This window comes from Megascapheus bottae, chromosome 4 (genome assembly GCF_031878675.1).
Source record: "Megascapheus bottae isolate mThoBot1 chromosome 4, mThoBot2.hap1, whole genome shotgun sequence".
Lineage (NCBI taxonomy): Eukaryota > Metazoa > Chordata > Mammalia > Rodentia > Geomyidae > Megascapheus > Megascapheus bottae.
Window position 1 is genome coordinate 48,627,020 of NC_143512.1, and position 19,744 is coordinate 48,646,763.

At 36.8% G+C, this 19,744-nt stretch overlaps 1 protein-coding gene across 1 annotated transcript in view; it reads left to right on the forward strand.

Annotated features, from left to right (window-relative positions):
* Positions 1–19,744, forward strand: part of Adamts6 (ADAM metallopeptidase with thrombospondin type 1 motif 6) — a 187,597-nt gene that overhangs the window by 148,957 nt on the left and 18,896 nt on the right. The window contains exons 20-21 of the mRNA XM_090331864.1: positions 8,579–8,708; positions 17,456–17,660. Coding sequence (XP_090187990.1) covers positions 8,579–8,708; positions 17,456–17,660 — 335 coding nt within the window. The remainder of the gene's footprint in view (positions 1–8,578; positions 8,709–17,455; positions 17,661–19,744) is intronic.

A 19,744-nucleotide genomic window follows, 5' to 3' on the forward strand; every position in this document is an offset into this window, starting at 1 on the left:
TCAAAATTTCTGTTCAAAGCGTTTTTTTTTTGCCAGTTCTGGAGCTTGAACTCAGGACCAAGTGTCCTGGGCTTTCTCAAGGCTAGAGCTCTACCACTTGAGCCTCAGCATCACTTCCAGCTTTTTCTATGTATGTGATACTGAGGAATCGAACCTGGGTCTTTGTAATACTAGGCAAGCACTCTACCACTAGGCCAAACTTCCGGCCTCATAATGTCTTAGAGAACACTTTGGGAAAACATTAAGTCTACCTTTTGCGGTATTATTACTCGTTTTCTTATTTGAAGAAATGAAGATTTTGTTTAAACACTATAGAGCTTAGTTATGATTGTATCTTCACTTTAAATGAAATCTTAGCCTCCAAGAAGAAGATTTTTATATGTGATTAAAATAAAAGCTTCTTCAGGGTACCAGCAGATCACACCTGTAAATTAGCTGCTTATGAGACTGAGATCTGAGGATCATACTTCAAAGCCAGTCTGGGCAGAAAAGTCTGTGAGACTCATCTCCAATTGATCACAGAAAATGTTGGATGGGGCACCAAAGCTCAGGACTTGCAAACAAACAAATAAATAAAAAGAAAAAGTTTCTCTATTGGTAATAAGTCCTTTAAAATTTTAAAAAGGGATGGATAATGTTGAGAGAGAGAGGAGAGAATTAGGAAAGAGTTGACCTAGGTTGAGATGCATTGCACTCACAAGCTAATCTGTTGAGTTGAAACTCCTTTGTGTAAGTACTTAACGATAATAATTTTTTATAAATAGAATCCTATGTATAAATTTTTACCAAAAAACATTTTTAAATAAATGTAGAAACAAATGCTACCAAAGGGCCTTGCTATTCCTTTTTAATAATATGGATTCTTGGGGCTGGGAGTTTGGCCTAGTGGTAGAGTGCTTGCTTAGCACGCATGAAGACCCTGGTTCAATTCCTCAGTACCACATACATAGAAAAAAAGCCAGAAGTGGTGCTGAGGCTCAAGTGGTAGAGCTCTAGCCTTGAGAAAGTCCAAGGACAGTGCTCACGCCCTGAGCTCAAGCTCAGGATTGGCAAAAAAAAAAAAAAAATGGATTCTTATTTTCTATTGGGAAATTTGCCTTTCAAAAATTCTTCTTCCCTAGTTAATATTACTCTGCCTCTTGACATGGTTAGCTCCTTGGGCACATGCAGTGAACTCTGGTAAGTATTCACACTCTGAAATAAGGCTACAAAACCAAGGAGGAACCACAGATACCTGTATTCTTGATTTATTGTTGTACAGAGTACAGGGAAAACAGGGGAAAAAGTTAAACTATTAAAATGTGGAAGAAGGAAAGAGACAATTATAGAATTTTAAAAGCATCTAATTTGATTGCCACATTTTACAAAAGGGAATGACAACATAGACCATTTCTACAAACTGCATAGATCTCAAAATGAGGCAACTAACCATGAGGAGACTAGGGGTTAAGAAAAACATTTAGAACATAATAACATCATAGTCATTAACCCTAGACAGTTATTAAACTCAGTAAAATCCAGGAACGATAAATCAGACAGCAGTACAAAATAATTGGAAGGGTGTAAAGCTAAATATATTAGTTCTAAACATGAAGCATTTTATTAGATAAAGTATATTCATCATGCAATATAACCATATAATGACAATTACGTTGTCTACCCCGCCCTCCATTTTTAATATAATCTCCGTGAGCTCAAAGCTGTCTTACGTTTCTTTTTTTGGTAATGAAAATAATGCCTTAAATACAGATGGAAGCCCTGGTCTACTTTACCATTAGTATGCACAAATACTTTAGAAAAATATGTTTTTAGAGTCACAGTTTCCTTTAGGTCATCCTGTTTCCTCAGCACATTTACTTTCACTGGAAAAGCAGAGAGAGAAACCTTTGAAAGATAAAAACTAGCAAGAGGCTCTTCCGAGGAAGGAAGCCATATGGATGTTGTTGATTGGTACTCTGAGTGTCAGCTGTTAGATCCAAGGCAGATGGGCTTTGCACTGCCCTGTGCATGCTTGTGTCTGGCCAGTAATCATGCAGCACAACAGCCAGATTCCAGCAGTGAAAAGCAGAGAGAAGTGTGTGTGTGTGTGTGTGTGTGTGTGTGTGTGTGTGTGTGTGTGTGTGTGTGTATGTGTGTGTGTGTGTTTTAAATCTCCTGGCTCTTGTCATTGTTTTGATGCTATCTGCACTGAAGATTTAGACTGAATGAATATCACTAGCCATATGCTCTGTGTACTGTGGTTACATAGTGTCTTCTTGATTGCTAACTACTTTGGATAAAAATTTATTGCCTTAAGCACCAACAACATTTTTGGTATAGCTCTCATTCCTATCACTCTCAGAAACATGTTTCTTGGGTAGAAATGATACGTTCTGGCACTAAGTTCTGTGTTTCAGATGTTAGTGTCCCATCTGTTCCAAAGATAGATTTGTAATTCCTTCCTTCCTTCCTTCCTTCCTTCCTTCCTTCCTTCCTTCCTTCCTTCCTCCCTCCCTCCCTCCCTCCCTTCCTCCCTTCCTCCCTTCCTCCCTTCCTCCCCCCTCTCCCTCACTTCCATTCTTTCTTTCCTTTTTCTCATCCTTTTGTGTTCTAATGCCCATTTAGCAATTGAATGCCTATAACCCATGTTAGGCTTTTTGAATAGAATGAAGAAAACTCAACCCTCTTCCTGCCCTTAACCACTTCCACCCCTATGTATTTGTTTACCTTCTAAACAGTGATTCCTGTACATTTTCTTCTTTCTGTTTTACAATGGTGTACTGCCCTGAGTAAAACAATATAATAATAAATGTTGTGTCACAAATGGGGTTTATAAAAGTATTTGTCTGAAAGAAGATAGGATCGGGTCTTATGAGAACCTTGCACTGAGCTATAGCTGTAGTCCAAGGGTGCATTTCTGAGTTAAGAACCTTTAAATCATCAGTGGCCCACACCTGTCTGTAATCCTAACTACTCAGGAAACTGAGATCTGAGGGTGTTGGTCCAAAGAGAGCCCAGGCAGGAAAGTCTCCGAGATTCATCAAAAGTAGTGCTGTGGTCCAAGTGATAGAACACTATGATTGAGCCAAAAAGTCCCAGGGACAGTGCCTAGGCCCTGAATTCAAGCTCTAGGATGTGTATAAATGAATAGATAAATAAATAAAGTTTTATAAAAGTTGTTTCTAACTTAACTTTTGTAATAGGAAATCATTTTTTTATGAAACATTAAAGAATTCCATCAAGGAAAAAAATAGATGTACAGTTGGCGTGCCAGTAACTTTAGATGTTTATGAATAAAGCAGTGCAGTTTCGAATTTGATCAATTAAATTCAGCAAAACATCTGCCTATCTCCAGGGAATATGGACACTAAGAAACTAAAATGTTGTTTTTGATTAGGTGTATACTGACTGACCATGTGGACATTTTATGTTGTTTTGCTTATAAACTATAAGTCTTTTGATTTGGAAACATGGTGGTTTTGTGTAACTGGATGTAATTATTCCCAACAGGGTTTAAAATCAACTTAGCAATGTTTCACAGACTACTTTAAAAGAAGCTATGTACAAGACACTAATCAAATTTCTCAACTCCATTTTTCTTGTTCACTTAGATTATTTCCAGTTGATCTGCATTTTCTAGTTTATAAAGTTCAAAGCTGCAATTTGCTTTGATTTAAAAGTATGCATTTTAAAAAATCCATCCATGTAGGTGCATTCATTAATTGTTATCTTGTTACTAAGAAACAAAATAGAAAAAAGAAATTGTGATCCTGCCAGGTCCTGGCTTAAAAGTTGGAAGGGAATTTGTGTATTTTTAGAGGAAAATAGCAAGATTTGGAAATGATTACTGGTAAAGACAGTTCTTGAGTGTGAAATGCCACATTGTTCAATATAACCGTTTAGAAGAAAATTTATAAAAGATGAATGCAAAGAAAATTATCTTCACAAGTGTAGAGCAATTTCAGCTATCCTTTCAAGGACTTTTTTTTCTTCATAAAAAGTCTAAAATCAGGGCCGGGAGTTTGGTCTACTGGTAGAGTGCTTGTCTAGCATGCACAAAGACCCGGGTTGGATTCCTCGGTACCACATGCATAGAAAAAAGCTGGAAGTGGTGCTGAGGCTCAAGTGGTAGAGATCTAGCCTTAAGAAAGTCCAAGGACAGGGCTCAGGCCCTGAGCTCAAGCCCAGGACAGGCAAAAAAAAAAAAAAAATCTAAAATCATGACCTGAAATAAACCCCATAAATACCCTTAATTTCTATTTTTTCAGCGATAGGCATAGTTTGTAGTCCTTCCCACATAGTCCAGGATCTTATAGTAAGCATAATGCCTTGTATTTAGTAGCTATTATCTGTTGAATGAATGAATGACCTACCACCCACATTTAATGAGAACTTGTAGTTTGAGTGTATGTAATTTTTTCCATATATTTTTATTGTAATTAATAGAAGGGCTACATTATATTCACCAGATAGAAGGTGCATTGCTTCACCAACATTGATCCCCTTTCTCATGTCTTGGTCCTCATTTCCCTCTCCCCACCCCTACCCCCATCTTGTTTTCTCCCCTTCCCTATCTGATTTCAAATAACCAAATAAGCATATATACAATATGAGTATATGTAATTTTTAAGCTGGATCTCTCCAAGTAGAAAATAACTCTTAAAATGTAAAAGTCTAGAAACAAAAATATGGGACTATTGGTAATTTTTATTTTGTGTCTTGTGGTTTTTTATATTTTCCACATTTTTTATTGTGATTAATAGAAGGGTTACATTATATTCACCATATAGAAGGTGCATAACTTCACAAACATTGATACCCTTTCTCATATTTTGGTCCCCATTTCCCTCCCACCCTCCCCCCACTTGATTTCCCCCTTCCTTATCCAATTTCAAATAACCAATTAAGCACATACAAAATATATCAGATAACAAGGTGAAATATTGTAACAATATGAGATAACCAAGGGATGGCAAAAGAGATGAGCGATAACATAGTACATTAAGGACCACAGTCACTCATTATTTGGCTTTTGTTTCCTTATCCTGGAGGTCCTTACATTTAGTGTCATACTATTTGGCCTAATGTCTCTAGATTTTGTTCTATTGTAAATCTCTGCTAGGATATTTTCCGAAATTTTAACAATAAATGTTATGTAGAACAATTTTTGAGATATATGTTTCCAGAATTCAGCTTAAAATGAAATATTTATTTCTACTAATTATATTAATATCTCATCCATGATTCAAGTTGAAGAGCGTTCTGATTTTGCATTAAACATTTATTATAGTAACACGACATTTCTAGTCAACTTTAAAAAACAAAAAACAAGTAAGGTTTTAAGTGCTGGTGGCTCATGCCTGTTATCCTAGCTACTCAGGAGGTTGAGCTCTGTGGATTGTGGTTGGAAGCCAGCCTAGGCAGGAAAGTCTATGATATTCTTATAATTAACTGCTAATAGCCGGAAGTGGGGCTGCGGTTCAGGTGGTAGAGCGTTAGCCTTGAGCCAAAATACTCAGGGACAATGGGCATGCCCAGTGTCCAAACCATAAGACTGGTACCATGACACTTCCCACCCCCCCACAGCAAAGAAAGTAAGATTTTACCTTAACCTACGGTAACTGACTTAATATTGCCATCACTGAAACGAAGCAACATCAGTTCCGTTTTTTAATATTAAAAAGTTTTTCCTTTCCTGAGAAACAACAATGAACTGAATGCCAACATTCTTGTTTCAAGTATAGACCTATTTGAAAGATATTTTTTTTCCAGTCCTGGGCTTAAGCTCAGGGCCTGAGCACTGTCCTTGGATTTTTCTCAAGGCTAGAGCTCTACCACTTGAGCCTCAGCACCACTTCCGGCTTTTTCTAAGTATGTGGTACCAAGGAATCGAACCCGGGTCTTCGTGCATGCTAGGCAAGCACTCTACCACTAGGCCAAACTCCCGGCCCCCTGAAAGATTTTTTATAAATAAAAATGTTAAGTTATAAAGAAAATACCTTGCTCTTTCTGACACAAGGAAAATATTGAACCCGGGTGTGTAGAGGATCTGACCCAGACTTGTACTGCTGCTGATAGTTGGGTTCTGTGACTAACAGTAGAGTTATCTATTGAAGAGAACCACATGGACTCAGTTATCTGCCCACTGGATGACACAATGGGGAGGTAAACTGATGACTATCATGCAACATCTGTGAATGGACCATAGCCTTGCCTGAAGTGAGTCATTCTTCCCTCAAAAATCTAAAGTTTAATAGTTAAAAATTCCAAACTCTTGTCATCGTATAAACTGAGTCATTTATCCCATTCAGGGAGGTACAATACATAATGTGATGATTTTTTTCCAGTTAAGTTGCTTGGCTATATTTTAGATTTCTAAATTTAGTAAGATTTAAAAGGTAACCAGGAAAAGCCTTGAAAAAAAAAAAGATACTGCTTTCAACAACTGAGCACTGCCAGGGAGGCTACAAGATCTCCCATGCTTGGTGGTTAACTCAGTTTGCACTGTCAATCATTTGCTGTTGGTGTTGGTGGTGTGGGGCTTGAACTTTGGGCCTAGGCGCTGTCCCTGAGCTCTTCAGCTCAAGGCTGTCGCCCTACCCTTGAGCCAAGCCCCACTCCCCGTTTTCTAGAGGTTAACTGGAGATAAGAGTCTCAGGTCCTTTAGTGCCCGGGCTGCCTTTGAACTTTGATCCTCAGATCTCAGCCTCTTGAGAAGCTAGAATTTCAGGCGTGAGCCACCACGCCGGTTTTACTGTCAATCTTTAAATTCAAAAGCCGTATAGGTGAGCATCCCATGACAACTCTACCATTATTTCCGTGACTTTTATGGGAGATTGGGGAAAGTACTTGGTGCCTAGCCCTTCAGTTTCTTTCCTTTGCCGAATAATCTTGTTGCATGCAGATTCTCTGATTTTTTTTTAATAGAACCATTTTCTTTCTTTCTTTTTCTTTTCTTCCTCCCCCACCATCCCACCCCAGTCCTGGCGCTGAACTCAGGGCTTAAGTGATGGTCCTTGGGCTTTCTCAAGGCTAGAGCTCTACCATTTGAGCCACAGCACCATTTTTGGATTTTTTTCTATGTATCTGGTACTGAGGCATCAAACCTGGGCATTCGTGCATGCTAGGCAAGCAAGCACTCTACCACTAGGCCAAACTCCTGCCCCCCCCCCAACCATTTTATTTTTTAAGGGAATGATATCTTAAAATAACTGAAAACAATGAAAGAGGGGGTGGGGAATGAGAGGATTTTGTTTGTGGGAGTTTAGCTAGGTGCAAAGCTATGGTTCCCAGAATACTGTTCATGTAACTTTTACAACTCCTGCTGAGTTATTTAACTTGCCTATTTACGGGGCTGAGATTGATGCTTAGAGGACAGATTAAGTTGTACTTTTATTTCCTTGTCTAAAAGTAACCTGTCTACATGGTCTGAAACCTTAAGCATTTTCTTGTAGTTAGATGACTTTCTCTTCAGTCAGGTTATGTCCGTCTCTACTTCTTTTGATTCCTTGATAGGAAAGAGAAAAGGAGTGTACACAAACCAAGGATGTTTATAACCAAGAGTGTGTGTTGTATGCCTGAATCGTGTGAAATATGAGCAAAATGTACTTGTATCTTTTCCATTAATAAGTGTGCATTTTTATACATTCTGTAAGAATAATATTTTAGTTGTGTTCAACAAGACATAATGGACTAATTTTTAAAAGAACAAGGTAAGTATTTCATATGTTAAAACATGAATGAACTATGTATGTATCATGATAATCAACAATATAAATCAACTGTTTTAAAGAACAGGATTGGTTGCCTACAGCCCACAAGAGGTTCACTCCAGTCAAAAGCGCAAACTCCACGGGCTTTTAGAGAGATGTGTGTGTAAATGGAAGAAAGAAAAGAGATGAAACATATTGATGTAATGTGTTCCAAATGAAGACTAAATTGATGTTGTTTATCAAGAAATGTCAAAAAGTAAACTGATCCCTCTTGTTTATTTTTGTGTCAGTTCTGAGGCTTGAACTCAGGGCTTCAGTACTGTCCCTGAGCATTGGTGCTCAAGGCTAATGCTCTAAACACTTCAAGTTTTTGTGGTTATTGGAAACGAGTTTTACAGTCTTTCCTCCCCAGGCTTGTATCAACTGCAACCCTCAGATCTCAGTCTCCAAAGTAGCTAGAATTACATACATGAGCCATGACCTGATTTCTTATTCTACTTTTAATATATAGCCATTGTTTTGCATTGAAAGGTACACTAATACATTTTATCTCATGGTATTTTGGGAAGTTCAAGTTTGTTTTTAGGGAAAGTACAAAGAAGAAGGCCATACAAATGGAAGTATTAATTGTTTAAAGTTACCAATAGCATCTTTTCTCCACTTGAAAAGTTATTTTTCTAAATGTGAACACAATCATTTTTTCCCTAAAATTTCAGTATAATGACCAGGACTTTTCTCCTTTTTAGAGAAGCGGTCAAATGTTTCTGGCACAGATAAGACAGCAGCGATCCTGTGAGGTTCATTCCCCACAGTGGAAAGATAGCAGACCTAACTCTTTGGAAAGTAAACTGCACTGCAGCTAATCATACATTCATGCTTTCTTCTAGGGGTCCAAAGACAGGAAGTGGTGTGCAAAAGGCTAGATGACAACTCTATTGTTCAGAACAACTATTGTGATCCTGATAGTAAGCCGCCAGAAAATCAAAGAGCCTGCAACTCGGAGCCCTGCCCACCTGAGTAAGTAAGAGAGAGAAGTGAGAATTCCTTTCTTCAGGTACAAAGAGAAGAAATATTATATATTCACACCTGGAAGCATATTCCCGTGATACAAACACACAGGGATGAGAAATGAGAGGAAACATCCTAGGAGATAGAATATTGATGACATTTTGCTAAGCAAAGACTCCTATGTCTGCACTGGTTTCAGTTATTTACTGCTATAAGGCAGGAATTTGTTCCTGCCACAGTGCTGAAAATTATTTGATTGCATCAGTTGTAAGCAACATCTGCCAAAGGGTTTCAAGTGAAGTAGAGTACCTGAACTTCCCCTCCCCACAAAACAAGGACATTTCATTGAGAGTCACAAGGAACAGGTGAAAACATTTGAGAAATTTGGGGTGGTTGTCTTCATAGTCCCTGAATCAGACAAGATTATAGTTCAAGCTGGGAGCCTGGGTGAAGGTCTCTAACTTGTTTCTTTTTAGCTGCATTTCCATCCTTTGGCCTTGTCCAGCACTGAGACTTTAAAGGAACTCTGTACTTCCTTGTGGGTCCTCTGCCCTCTGATTTTTTTCATATATTTTTATTGTAATTAGTAAAAGGATTACATTGTATTCACCAGATAGAAGGTATATTACTTCACATACATTGATACCCTTTCTCATGTTTTGGTCCCCATTTCCCTCCTCCCACCCCCACCCCTCATCTTGTTTTCCTTCCCTATCCTATTTTAAGTAAACAAATAAACATATATACAATATATCAGATAACAAGGTAAAATACTGTAACAATATGAGATAACCAAGGGACAGCAAAAGAGATGAGAGATAACATAATGCATTAAGGACAACAATCATTCATTACATGGCTTTTGTTTCTATATCCTGGAGGTCCTTTCATTTAGCATCATCCTATATGGCCTTAGGTTTTGTTCTATTGTAAATCTCTGCTAGGAGAGCCCAAGATTTCTACTGATTATGACAAATGAGGGAAACCATTGAGCCTATGTTCCTTTGAGTCTGGCTTACTTCACTTAATATGATTTTTTTCTAAGTCTTTCCATTTCCTTACAAATGGAGTAATGCCATTCTTTCTGACAGCAGCATAGAATTCCATGTGTATAAACCCCACATATTATTGATCCAATCTGCCTCTGAATTTGTATTGTTAGGAGCCTACCTCTTCCGCAAATTTTTTTAAAAAATCCTAAATGGGGACCAAGACATGTGAAAGGGTATCAATGTATGTGAATTAATGCACCTTCTATCTGGCGAATATAATGTTACCCTTCTATTAATTACAATAAAAAATGTATGAAAAAAATCCTAAGACACACGTCCCAGTTAACATCCATGAATAGGTTTCCCTTTGCAACAGATGGCGTCTCACAACTACAACATTATCCTCCTTTCTTGATGATACATAAAATACTATTTAATTTGGTTTAAAAATAGAACATTATTTTTTTGCACTCCTGTCTTTTCCAGAAATGTATCTAAGATCCTAAAGACTTTTTAAATGATTTAGAAAAGCTCCAGAATGGAATATTAGTGCTTTAACTTTCTGACCCAGTTTTATGTTCCATTATTTAAGGTATTCTGTCTCCTCAGTGTTGGGCGCAGGTATGGAGGTGTGTGTATAACCTGAGTCTCTTTCTAGTGGCTGGTATAGAAATTATAACTCACTGTAAAGGGAAGCACCCAGAGAAAACAAGTCATTTTAATGATGGCTTTTGAATGAGTCCAGCTGTCTGCCACACATTGTAATCTATACGCATAAAAATGTTTCTTGATTGAAGGAAGAAAGACCAGACTATTCATTTGATCACGACTGACATTGATCTTCATAGGCATTTTATTGTTTGAGAAGTTAGATTAACCATTATCCCTTTGTATAATTATCCCACTAAGACAGTGAAGGGGAAAAAAGAATAATAAATGAATGTATATCCCAAGCTCTTTAGAATTATGGGAGAATACTTTATAATGAAGTCAAGCTCTCTTCTAAAACTGACCACAGCAGTCATAAAAACCTAGGGCCTATACAGTAAGTTATATTTACATAAAAATGCATGCCCCCCACACCTACCTCAAAGTCCCCCAGAAGGTAAGACCAGGTAACATTTTATTTGTTACAAAACAATAATGTCTTTCGAAAGGCAAGCCTTTTACTAATCTCTTGAAATGATTTAATATAGTAGCTACCAAGCAAGGAGCTCTAGAATTATAAAAAGATTTTTTCTAAGACTCTTAAATTTTTATCTATTCTTTGAAAAAAAAAATGTGATCACTGCAGGGCATGGTGGCTCACACCTGAAATCTTAGTTACTCAGGAGGCTGAGATCTGAGGATCAAGGTTCAAAGCCAGGGCACAAAAGGACCTGAGACTCTTATCTCCAATTAACCTCTAGAAAACGGGAAGTGGGGCTTAGCTCAAGAGTAGAGTGGTAGCCTTGAGCTGACGAGCTCAGGGACAGCACACAGGTCGAGCTCAAACCCCATGACCCACAAAAAAAAAAAAAATAATGTGATCACCATATAACTTCTTAAAATTCAGAAATGGGAATATATGGAAATGTAATTTATTGTATGTACTCTATATATTGTATGTATTGCATGAAGACCCATTATTTTTTCATTTTCCTCTTTTATGCAAATTATCTTTATAAACTTATTTAAAAATAAGTTTTTCATTATCTAAAATAGTTTTTTCACTATGCAAAACAAAGCAACATTCAAAATCCATGGGCTAATTTTTGTCTCTTCATATGTTTCCAATAACCTTAGGATACTGTTCATGTAATTTTGAAGTTGCAACATACCAAGTTCATTTGCTGATACACTGCTTGGTATTTTATCAACCATTTGAGACATCTAAAGAATACTTACTGTTACCCAGTTTTATTTTGACTGAAGATTTTTTTAATTTGTTCAAGCTTACATGATTAAATGTCATATGTACTTAGAGATTTCAGTCACTAGTCAATGTATCCCATCTATATAATGTGGGTTTGCATTGAATATTTTTTATATTGATGATTTAAGAATATTTTAACATGCATGATAAAAATTAAGTTCCCTATCTCCTGTCCTCTTAAACAAAACTAACTTAAATCTGGACATGAAAAGGATGAAATTCAGAAAAGAAAGTTCAAGGGAATATGCAAGAAATAGAAAAATTAAGTTTTACAGGTTTTTTTGAACATTCTTAAGGTACATATTTTAAATATATTTTATTTCCTTTTATATTTCTCATTTATTTTTTCAACTCATACTATGTAATCCTAATTCTTCAGATTTGTTGTCATATAGAATAAGATTCCCAGTAGACATTGCAATTCTAATGATAAAAATAATAAATACAGCGATTTAACAAGAATTTAAATAAATATAAAGGAAAGAAGTCTGGCTCTTTTTCATATGATGATATGATAGATAAACAATATTACTATTAATGTATATATCTTCAGTGTTTTTTACATATGTGTAAATATGTGTATATAACAAAAATTACATATGATGATTATAGTCAGATTTCAAAGTAATTTGAACATTAAGTATCCATGACAGCATTTAGAAGATATATGATTATTTAAATTGCTATTTCACAGTATTGGAATTTGACCTCAGTGTCTCATAATTGAAGAAACAAGTACTCTACATTTTGAACCCTGCCTTCAGCCTTTTTGTGCTAGTTATTTTTTGTGCAATAAGGTCACATTTTGGCTGAGACTAGCCTAAAATATGATTGTATTTATACTTCTTATTATACATAGGATGATAGGCATATATCACCACATTCAGGTTTCTGTGTTAAGATAGTGTCTCAATATTAAGATAGTGTCTCATAGACATTATCCATTGTTGTGGAGTGGACTGGAGCTGATCATAACCTGACTTGTGATGCTCCAACTTGTGCTTCATTCTGCCACTGGAAATTATAGGTAATTGGGAACTTTGTTTAGGCTGTGCCTGAACATAGCTCCTTCTCATCTCTGACTTGTGAGTAATTAGGATATGAGTGGCTGGGTGTGAGAAACTAGCATTTGGCCTTGCTACTTACTTTTAATGAACTTTTGATGTATTAAAGATAGTAACTCATTTTACAAATATTTTCCCTAGCTTCTAATATGCTTCCATATTATTTATGGCAATACATCTGTTTTTTTCTCATAAAAATTTAAATATAATGTAGGAAAACTTTAAAACTTCTATTTCTTAAATTGGTATGATATTTAGAAAAGTCTTACCCATTCTAAGTTTCCTTCCTCCCTCCCTCTCTCCCTTCCTTCCTTTCTCTCTTCCCTCTTTCCTTCCATCATGTTGTTTGTGGGGCTTGAACTCTGGGCCTGAAGCTAGCACTCTTATCACTTTGAGCCACAGCATTACTTCTCGTGGTTGAGTCTCAGGGACTTTTGTGCCCAGGCTGGCTTTTAATGGTGATCTTCAGATCTCAGTCTCCTGAGTAGCTAGGGTTACAGGCATAAGACACTGCGCCTGGCCTCTCTCTTCCTTTAATACAAACTTTATTTTACCTGAGCTATATTCTTTTGATTTGAGGAAATAATCTGTATTTTCATGTAGTATTGTTTCACAAGACCATAATTAAAAACCTCAAAATATATTTTGTATCAGAAATATGTTTTCAAACATGCAAATATTTCAAATATCTTTAGTTATATTGAAAGCATTTCTAAGCACAATATGAAAACATGGGACATAATAAGATTTATCATTGTATTATATAAAGAAAATGACAGGAGACATGGAAGAATAGATAAACGATTGATAGGAAAACAACAGTTGTGTTTATTTAGAAAACTTTGAAGGATCAGCAGAAGTCTTGCTAGGGAAAATTAATATGCTCACAGCAGCAGCTTTTTATGAGAAAGAGAATAGTAGTCAAGGTTGTAAGCTGACTATGAGAAAATACAATGGAATGCATGACATAAGCCTAAATAATCAGAAAAGGAAAGGGAGGAGTTGCTATTACAGTATTTTACTGATACAGCTAGGTTTAGGATGCATACCTGTAATCCCAGCACTCAAACTGAAGCAGGAAGATTGTAAGTTTGAGGCCAGCCTCAGCTACATATTAGACAAAGCAAAATTATTATTTTTTTAAAAAAGATATGACTGATGGGAAGCTGTGGCTCTCCTTAAGAAAAAGAAACACTAGTAGTTTGGAACTCAAGAAGAATGGACAGGAGTTCAGTTTTTCCTATGATGTATTTGAGTAACAAGATCATTTCTATAAATGACCTTATGTGGAGAATTCTTCAATATAAATGTTTCTATCTGATGCTGTGCTTTTTTACATTTGTGAAAAGTAGAGATATTAAACAGTAAACTATACATTATAATACTGTGGTCAATAATTTAAAACATGAACTAATCAATTGCAAGATACAAAGCACTGTACCTTTGGTTTCTAACACTTGCCTATCTAACTAGATAAATGCATATAAAATTAACTATATGATCAAACAAAACATTACAAGCAAAATCAGAAAATTATAAGCAAATGTGTTAAAGAAACCAAGAAAAGAAAAAAAAATTATACCGGGGCTAGGTTTTCTTTAATGGTATTTTTTATGGCATAATATTTGACAATTATTTTGAGTCATCGAACCTCACCCATGGACAACTATAGTTTAAGTATTAAAATGCATTAATCAGTGTCCTCTATAAAAACTCCAGAATTTAAGACCTAGGACAAATCATAGATGTCATCTCAGCCAACTGTCATCATTTCCCAGATGAGGGCATCTAATCTCTAGTGATGTTTTTCTCATTCTCCCAGACATTGCGAACATAGTAACTTTCAAACCAAATGTTCTGTGGTGCTTTCATACATCTAATTTTTCTTGCTTTGTTGACACATTATCGATTTCCACCATTTTAGAGGAGTTTATTATATTGATTTGTTTAAATAAAATGTACAGTATAGGATATTTAGAAAGGTAGACTCTAGTTCTTCTTAATATTAGTCTCACTTTCCAAGTAGCAGTAGAATGACTATTTTCTTTCATACTAAATTTTGTTTTGAACAAATTGGCAAAAACTATTTGATAACATTTTGATTGTTTTGGCTCTTTTTTTAGTGTTGTCAATCAAAGCAAGGGCTTGATGCACATAGCAAACACTGTGCTATGAGGCCCATCCCTTGGCTTAAACATTATCTTAAAATTGGACTGAGAGTATGGCTCCATGAATTTGCTTAACATCTGTGGCATCCCTGGAATCCTGAGTTCAATATCCAGTACAATAATGAATATATATATATATATGAAAGACTAACATCTATGAAGGTTTTAGTAGCCAATAGGTTATATAATTGAGTCTTTCAAAAATGTTAGAAAATTCTTGGGGCAGGGAGTTTGGCCTAGTGGTAAAGTGCTTGTCTAGCATGCACAAAGACCGGGGTTTGATTCCTTGGTACCACATACATAGAAAAAAAAAGCTGAAAGTGGTGCTGTGGCTCCCGTTGTAAAGCACTAGCCTTGAGAAAAGCCCAGGGACATTGCCCAGGCCCGAAGTTCAAGTCCCAGGACTGGCAAAAAAAAAAAAGTTAGAAAATTCTTAAGGTTTTTTAAATTTCTGGAGCCAGTATTGTGACTTGTATTCAGAGCCTGGGCTCTGTCTCTCAAATATTTTGCTCAAAGCTAGCACTCTACCACAGTTTCTTTCTAGATTAGGAAACCAATCCCTCATCCAATGTTTAATAAGTTCATTTTTATATGCTGTGTCATTTTCCTTTGTTGATTAAAGCAAAATTAATATTCTGGTTGTATGATTTCTCTGTTCAAAATATTCTGGTTTATCAAGTGTGAAACAATACTTTACATAGCGTCTCTCTTATTTAATTCTCCAAATATTATTGTTCGTAAAATTAGGAAACAGAGGCATCTTATATAGACTACAGAATCTCTCTCTCTGTCTCTCTGTTTCTGTCTCTGTCTCTGTCTCTCTCTCTGTCTCTGTCTCTCTCCAACAAGGCAGATGTTTTTGATATTGTATGGGTCTTGACACCCCCCATGCATGCATCTATGGTGATACTCTTTTTTTTTTTTTACTTTCCTTGGGCTAGCCTGGAACTGAGATCCTCCCAAATTCAGCTTCCTCTGTAGCTTGAGATGATAGGCATGTGTCACTGGTGCCTATCTGTTGGGTAAGAAAGAATGTCATGAACTTTTTAAATTTGAGCTGGCCTCAAATCATGATCCTTCCAATCTCAGTGTCCCCCAGGATAAAAGTGGGAGCCATCAGTACCCATCTTGCAAATAGAAATCTCCAAAGTGTTACCATCTAGCGGTAATGAAGACACTTTGTGAGGATGATGATGGTTTGAGCATTCAATTTTGGGAAAAGCTCAGAAAGAACCAGTTTGGGGGACTATCTAGTAGCTGAGATTTCCAGAGAGAATTTCTGGGTTCAGATTTTTGCTACTGAATCTAAAAAGAAAAGGGAGAAAGCCAGAAAAATAGAAATAAGGGACATCAGAGGACCAAACATGTACAGAAGATAAAGGAATAGAAAGGAAAATAGAGAAACTGAATCACAAGCACTGGTGAAATTGCAGAAGGTTTTAAATAGCAGGTTTGTTTTAGCCACTCAGAGACATGATAAGGGACAATCTTATGAGTAATAAAGATGCATCAGAGACTGGACGTGATTCCTGAAATTGAAGTCAGAAAGGAAATTGAGAGAGTGATTAATCCTGCTTTTCTTTTTCTTTATTCCAAGTTGAAGGGAGAGATGGTTCTCATGAAAAGAAAAGACAAATAATTAAAGGGCAGCGGTGGGCTTGACCCTATGCCCTGAGGAATAGCAGCACCTCCTGAATCACTGCTGCTACCCTCAGCTTGCACCTGTGTTTAATTTGAAGGCCTCCGTCCCTCTTCCGTTAAGAAACCTAATGAGATCATGGCTGGAAGTGGTATGACTGAGCTTTTTGTGGCTGAGTTAGACACATTTCTGTTTTATCCCCTAATCTTGGTGATGAAATCACTGTTGCAAATTGAATCACAGTTTCACTATGACTGGCATGCAAGTCATTATTCTCAGTACACATTTTTCTCCTGACCAAAAATGGTACTAACCACTTGGGATTGTTCATCTGTGGAAAACAGAAAGGGAAAAAATGAAAAGCATTTTGAATCGCCTTTAAAAAATGACTTAACAGCAAACAAATAGGATAATGTGTGAGTGTTTAAAACTAAATTAGCATTCAGTTTGAAAAAAACATAGACTTTGACAAATATATTTGAAGTCTGAAAAATTATCTATGATGTTTCTAAATGTTGATTTTCTTCAACAAATCACAATAATACAACTAACTAATAATGCAAAGGCCATTATGGCTTAGTCAACTAAATTTAGGGTACCAAGCTCAATAGGACACCACTGCTTAAGATAGCAGGCTCCATTTAGGATACCACACTTCTGACCTCACTTGAGAGTTTACTTTCCTTGTTTCAATACTGCACTCTGGGCTCAGGGCAACAGTGAGGAATCTGGCCTTAACAATTTTCGTGCTCTTTTCTCTGATACCCAAGAGCATGGGCATGTTCATTGATGATAGTAGTACATTGCTTATTGGAACCTGCTCCAAAGCCCAAATGCTGTACTTCGGAAGACAAGGAAATAGTAGTCAGTCTCCTGTATGGCTCCTCCATTCGCTGTCAGCCTTTCTGGGAAAAGGGCGCAGTGCCTTCTCTGGACTGCGGCGCATGCTCATTTCTATTCGTCTGCTTCTCACCCCAGGTGGTTCATTGGGGATTGGTTGGAGTGCAGCAAGACCTGTGATGGTGGGACACGCACGCGGGCAGTGCTGTGTGTCAGGAGGATGGGACCTTCTGAGGAGGAGACACTGGACTACAGGGATTGCTTGACACACCGGCCTGTGGAAAAAGAGTCCTGCAACAACCAGTCATGTCCACCTCAGTGGGTGGCTCTGGACTGGTCTGAGGTAAGGAAACATGAGGCTGTATGCTTTCAGATGTCTTCCCTGGCAGTGCCTAAGGATGACCCTCACATGTGAATCTTGGAACTTCAAGTAAGAGCGGCCCCAGAGTGATTTTGGCCAGGTTGGTGGGAAGTAGGGGGCTTCGGAGGCAGGGAAATCACTGAGAAACTAGGCATCCGTTTGATTAAAAAGAAGTTGAAAGTGGATTTGAAATAACACTGTGGTGGCTACTTCAATGAATTTTTTCCTTTTTATTCTTATCCAGCTTCACAAGGTCAGATTAGTGAGATTTAGTTCAAAACAGACGAGCCAAAGGAAAATCAGGAACTTTTTTTTTTATCCTGAAACTTACTGGAGATCTAGAGTGACCTTTTCTAGTGTCCCATTTGGAAAATATATTTTTATAATTTTTAAGAAAACTTTTTCGTTTGAACAGCCTAATGACATAACTTTTAGATATAAATTTTTATCAGTGCGTTATGCCATGTGATATATTGTATCTGTATAGTTCAATTGCTTCTGTTTGCAAATGTGGAAGAAACATGGAGCTGAGGATTATAGCAGCAAAACGTCAAATTCAGAATTCACCTTTATCTTCACATACATAATCAGTGCATATAGTTAAGATCTGGCTAAAACGCTTAGGGGCATACTTATGTACAAAGTGATATAATGTAGGGGCATTCAGAAAAATGATCTAGGGGAAAAGAAAGTAATAGGTGACTAATTTAAATTCCTCTGTATGCATGATATATATATATACTTATATATAATACTTATATCTCATTTTTCACATTCACAAAGAAGTACCTGGCTAGATCTAAGTCTTTAAAGCCAGAAAAACAAGATGCTATTTTAGACTCTTACAATACTTCCTTTTGGTATTTCCAGTAGATCTCATAAGTGTGTCAACAGTAAACCAACCAATGAACAAACAAGAAAACTGTTGTAGTTTAGAAGCCTCTGGGTGTAACTATCCCCCTGTGAATCTTACTGCTTGAGAGGCTTTATCATCCAGTAGCCACACAGCTAGAAAAAGGACTTTAAGATGGCATGTGGCAGTGAAGATTCTGACCAGTTGTGGTGAGCCATGGGGTCCTCAGCAGGAACTGGGAATGTTTCCCCAAATTTCCTGGCTTGTTTTCCAGCTTTAATAATTATATTTTGCCTACCTAACTTTTACTTGTAGCTTCAATCAATTAGAGACACATGGGGGTCTCTAATTGGTTCATGGTTATAGGAAACTGTTGCCTAACAGAAGGTACATCAACTTCTAAATGCAGTTTGAAGGACTCTATTCTTGTTTGAAAGTATACAGGCTTTGCAGGGTACGAGGAGCCTTATATAAATACATGCAATTGACCTTATATAAAAGCATACAATTGATTTAGAATGATAAATGTGTTAACAGAAATCTAATTAGACAAAATTGTTTAAGGGTTTCAGGTTAAGGAAGGTATTTATGAAACAACTACAGAATAGTTTATTGAAAGTGAATTGTAGCATGTAAAGGTATAACTAATGTAAAAATTCAGAGCAAATCAGAAATTCTTTTTGTTTGCCAGTATTGGGAAGTCCAGTACTGTTGAACTGAGGTCCTCATGCTTGCATGGCTGCTGCTCTACCTCTTGAGCTACACCTCTAGATTTTCTCTGGTAAATTTTGGAGATGGAATCTCTCGGATTTTTTTTTTTTTGTCTAGACTGACCTTGAACTTCATTACTCTAGATCCCAGCCTTCTGAGTTACAGACATGAGCCACTGATGGCCAGCTCTGTACTCTTTTTAGTTGGTAGGGATCAAGCTGAATGTAAGAAGTCATAGAATTTAGAGAGAATAGGGAAGCTGGAGAGGATTCATCTGATGAGAAAAGTCACTGAACAGAAATGCAAAGATTGTAAGATGAAAGTAAGTTGGGGAAAAGTGCTTGCTTTAGAGAATAAATGGAAAATAAGATTGCAGTAAGTAGTGAGTGATATGTAATAGGAAGGCTCAAACACATAAGTCTAAATGAAATAACCTTTCCAAAGCATTCTTTCTTAGTAGAAAGTAGAGGCATTTTTCTTCTAGCCTAAGAAACCAAAGGCT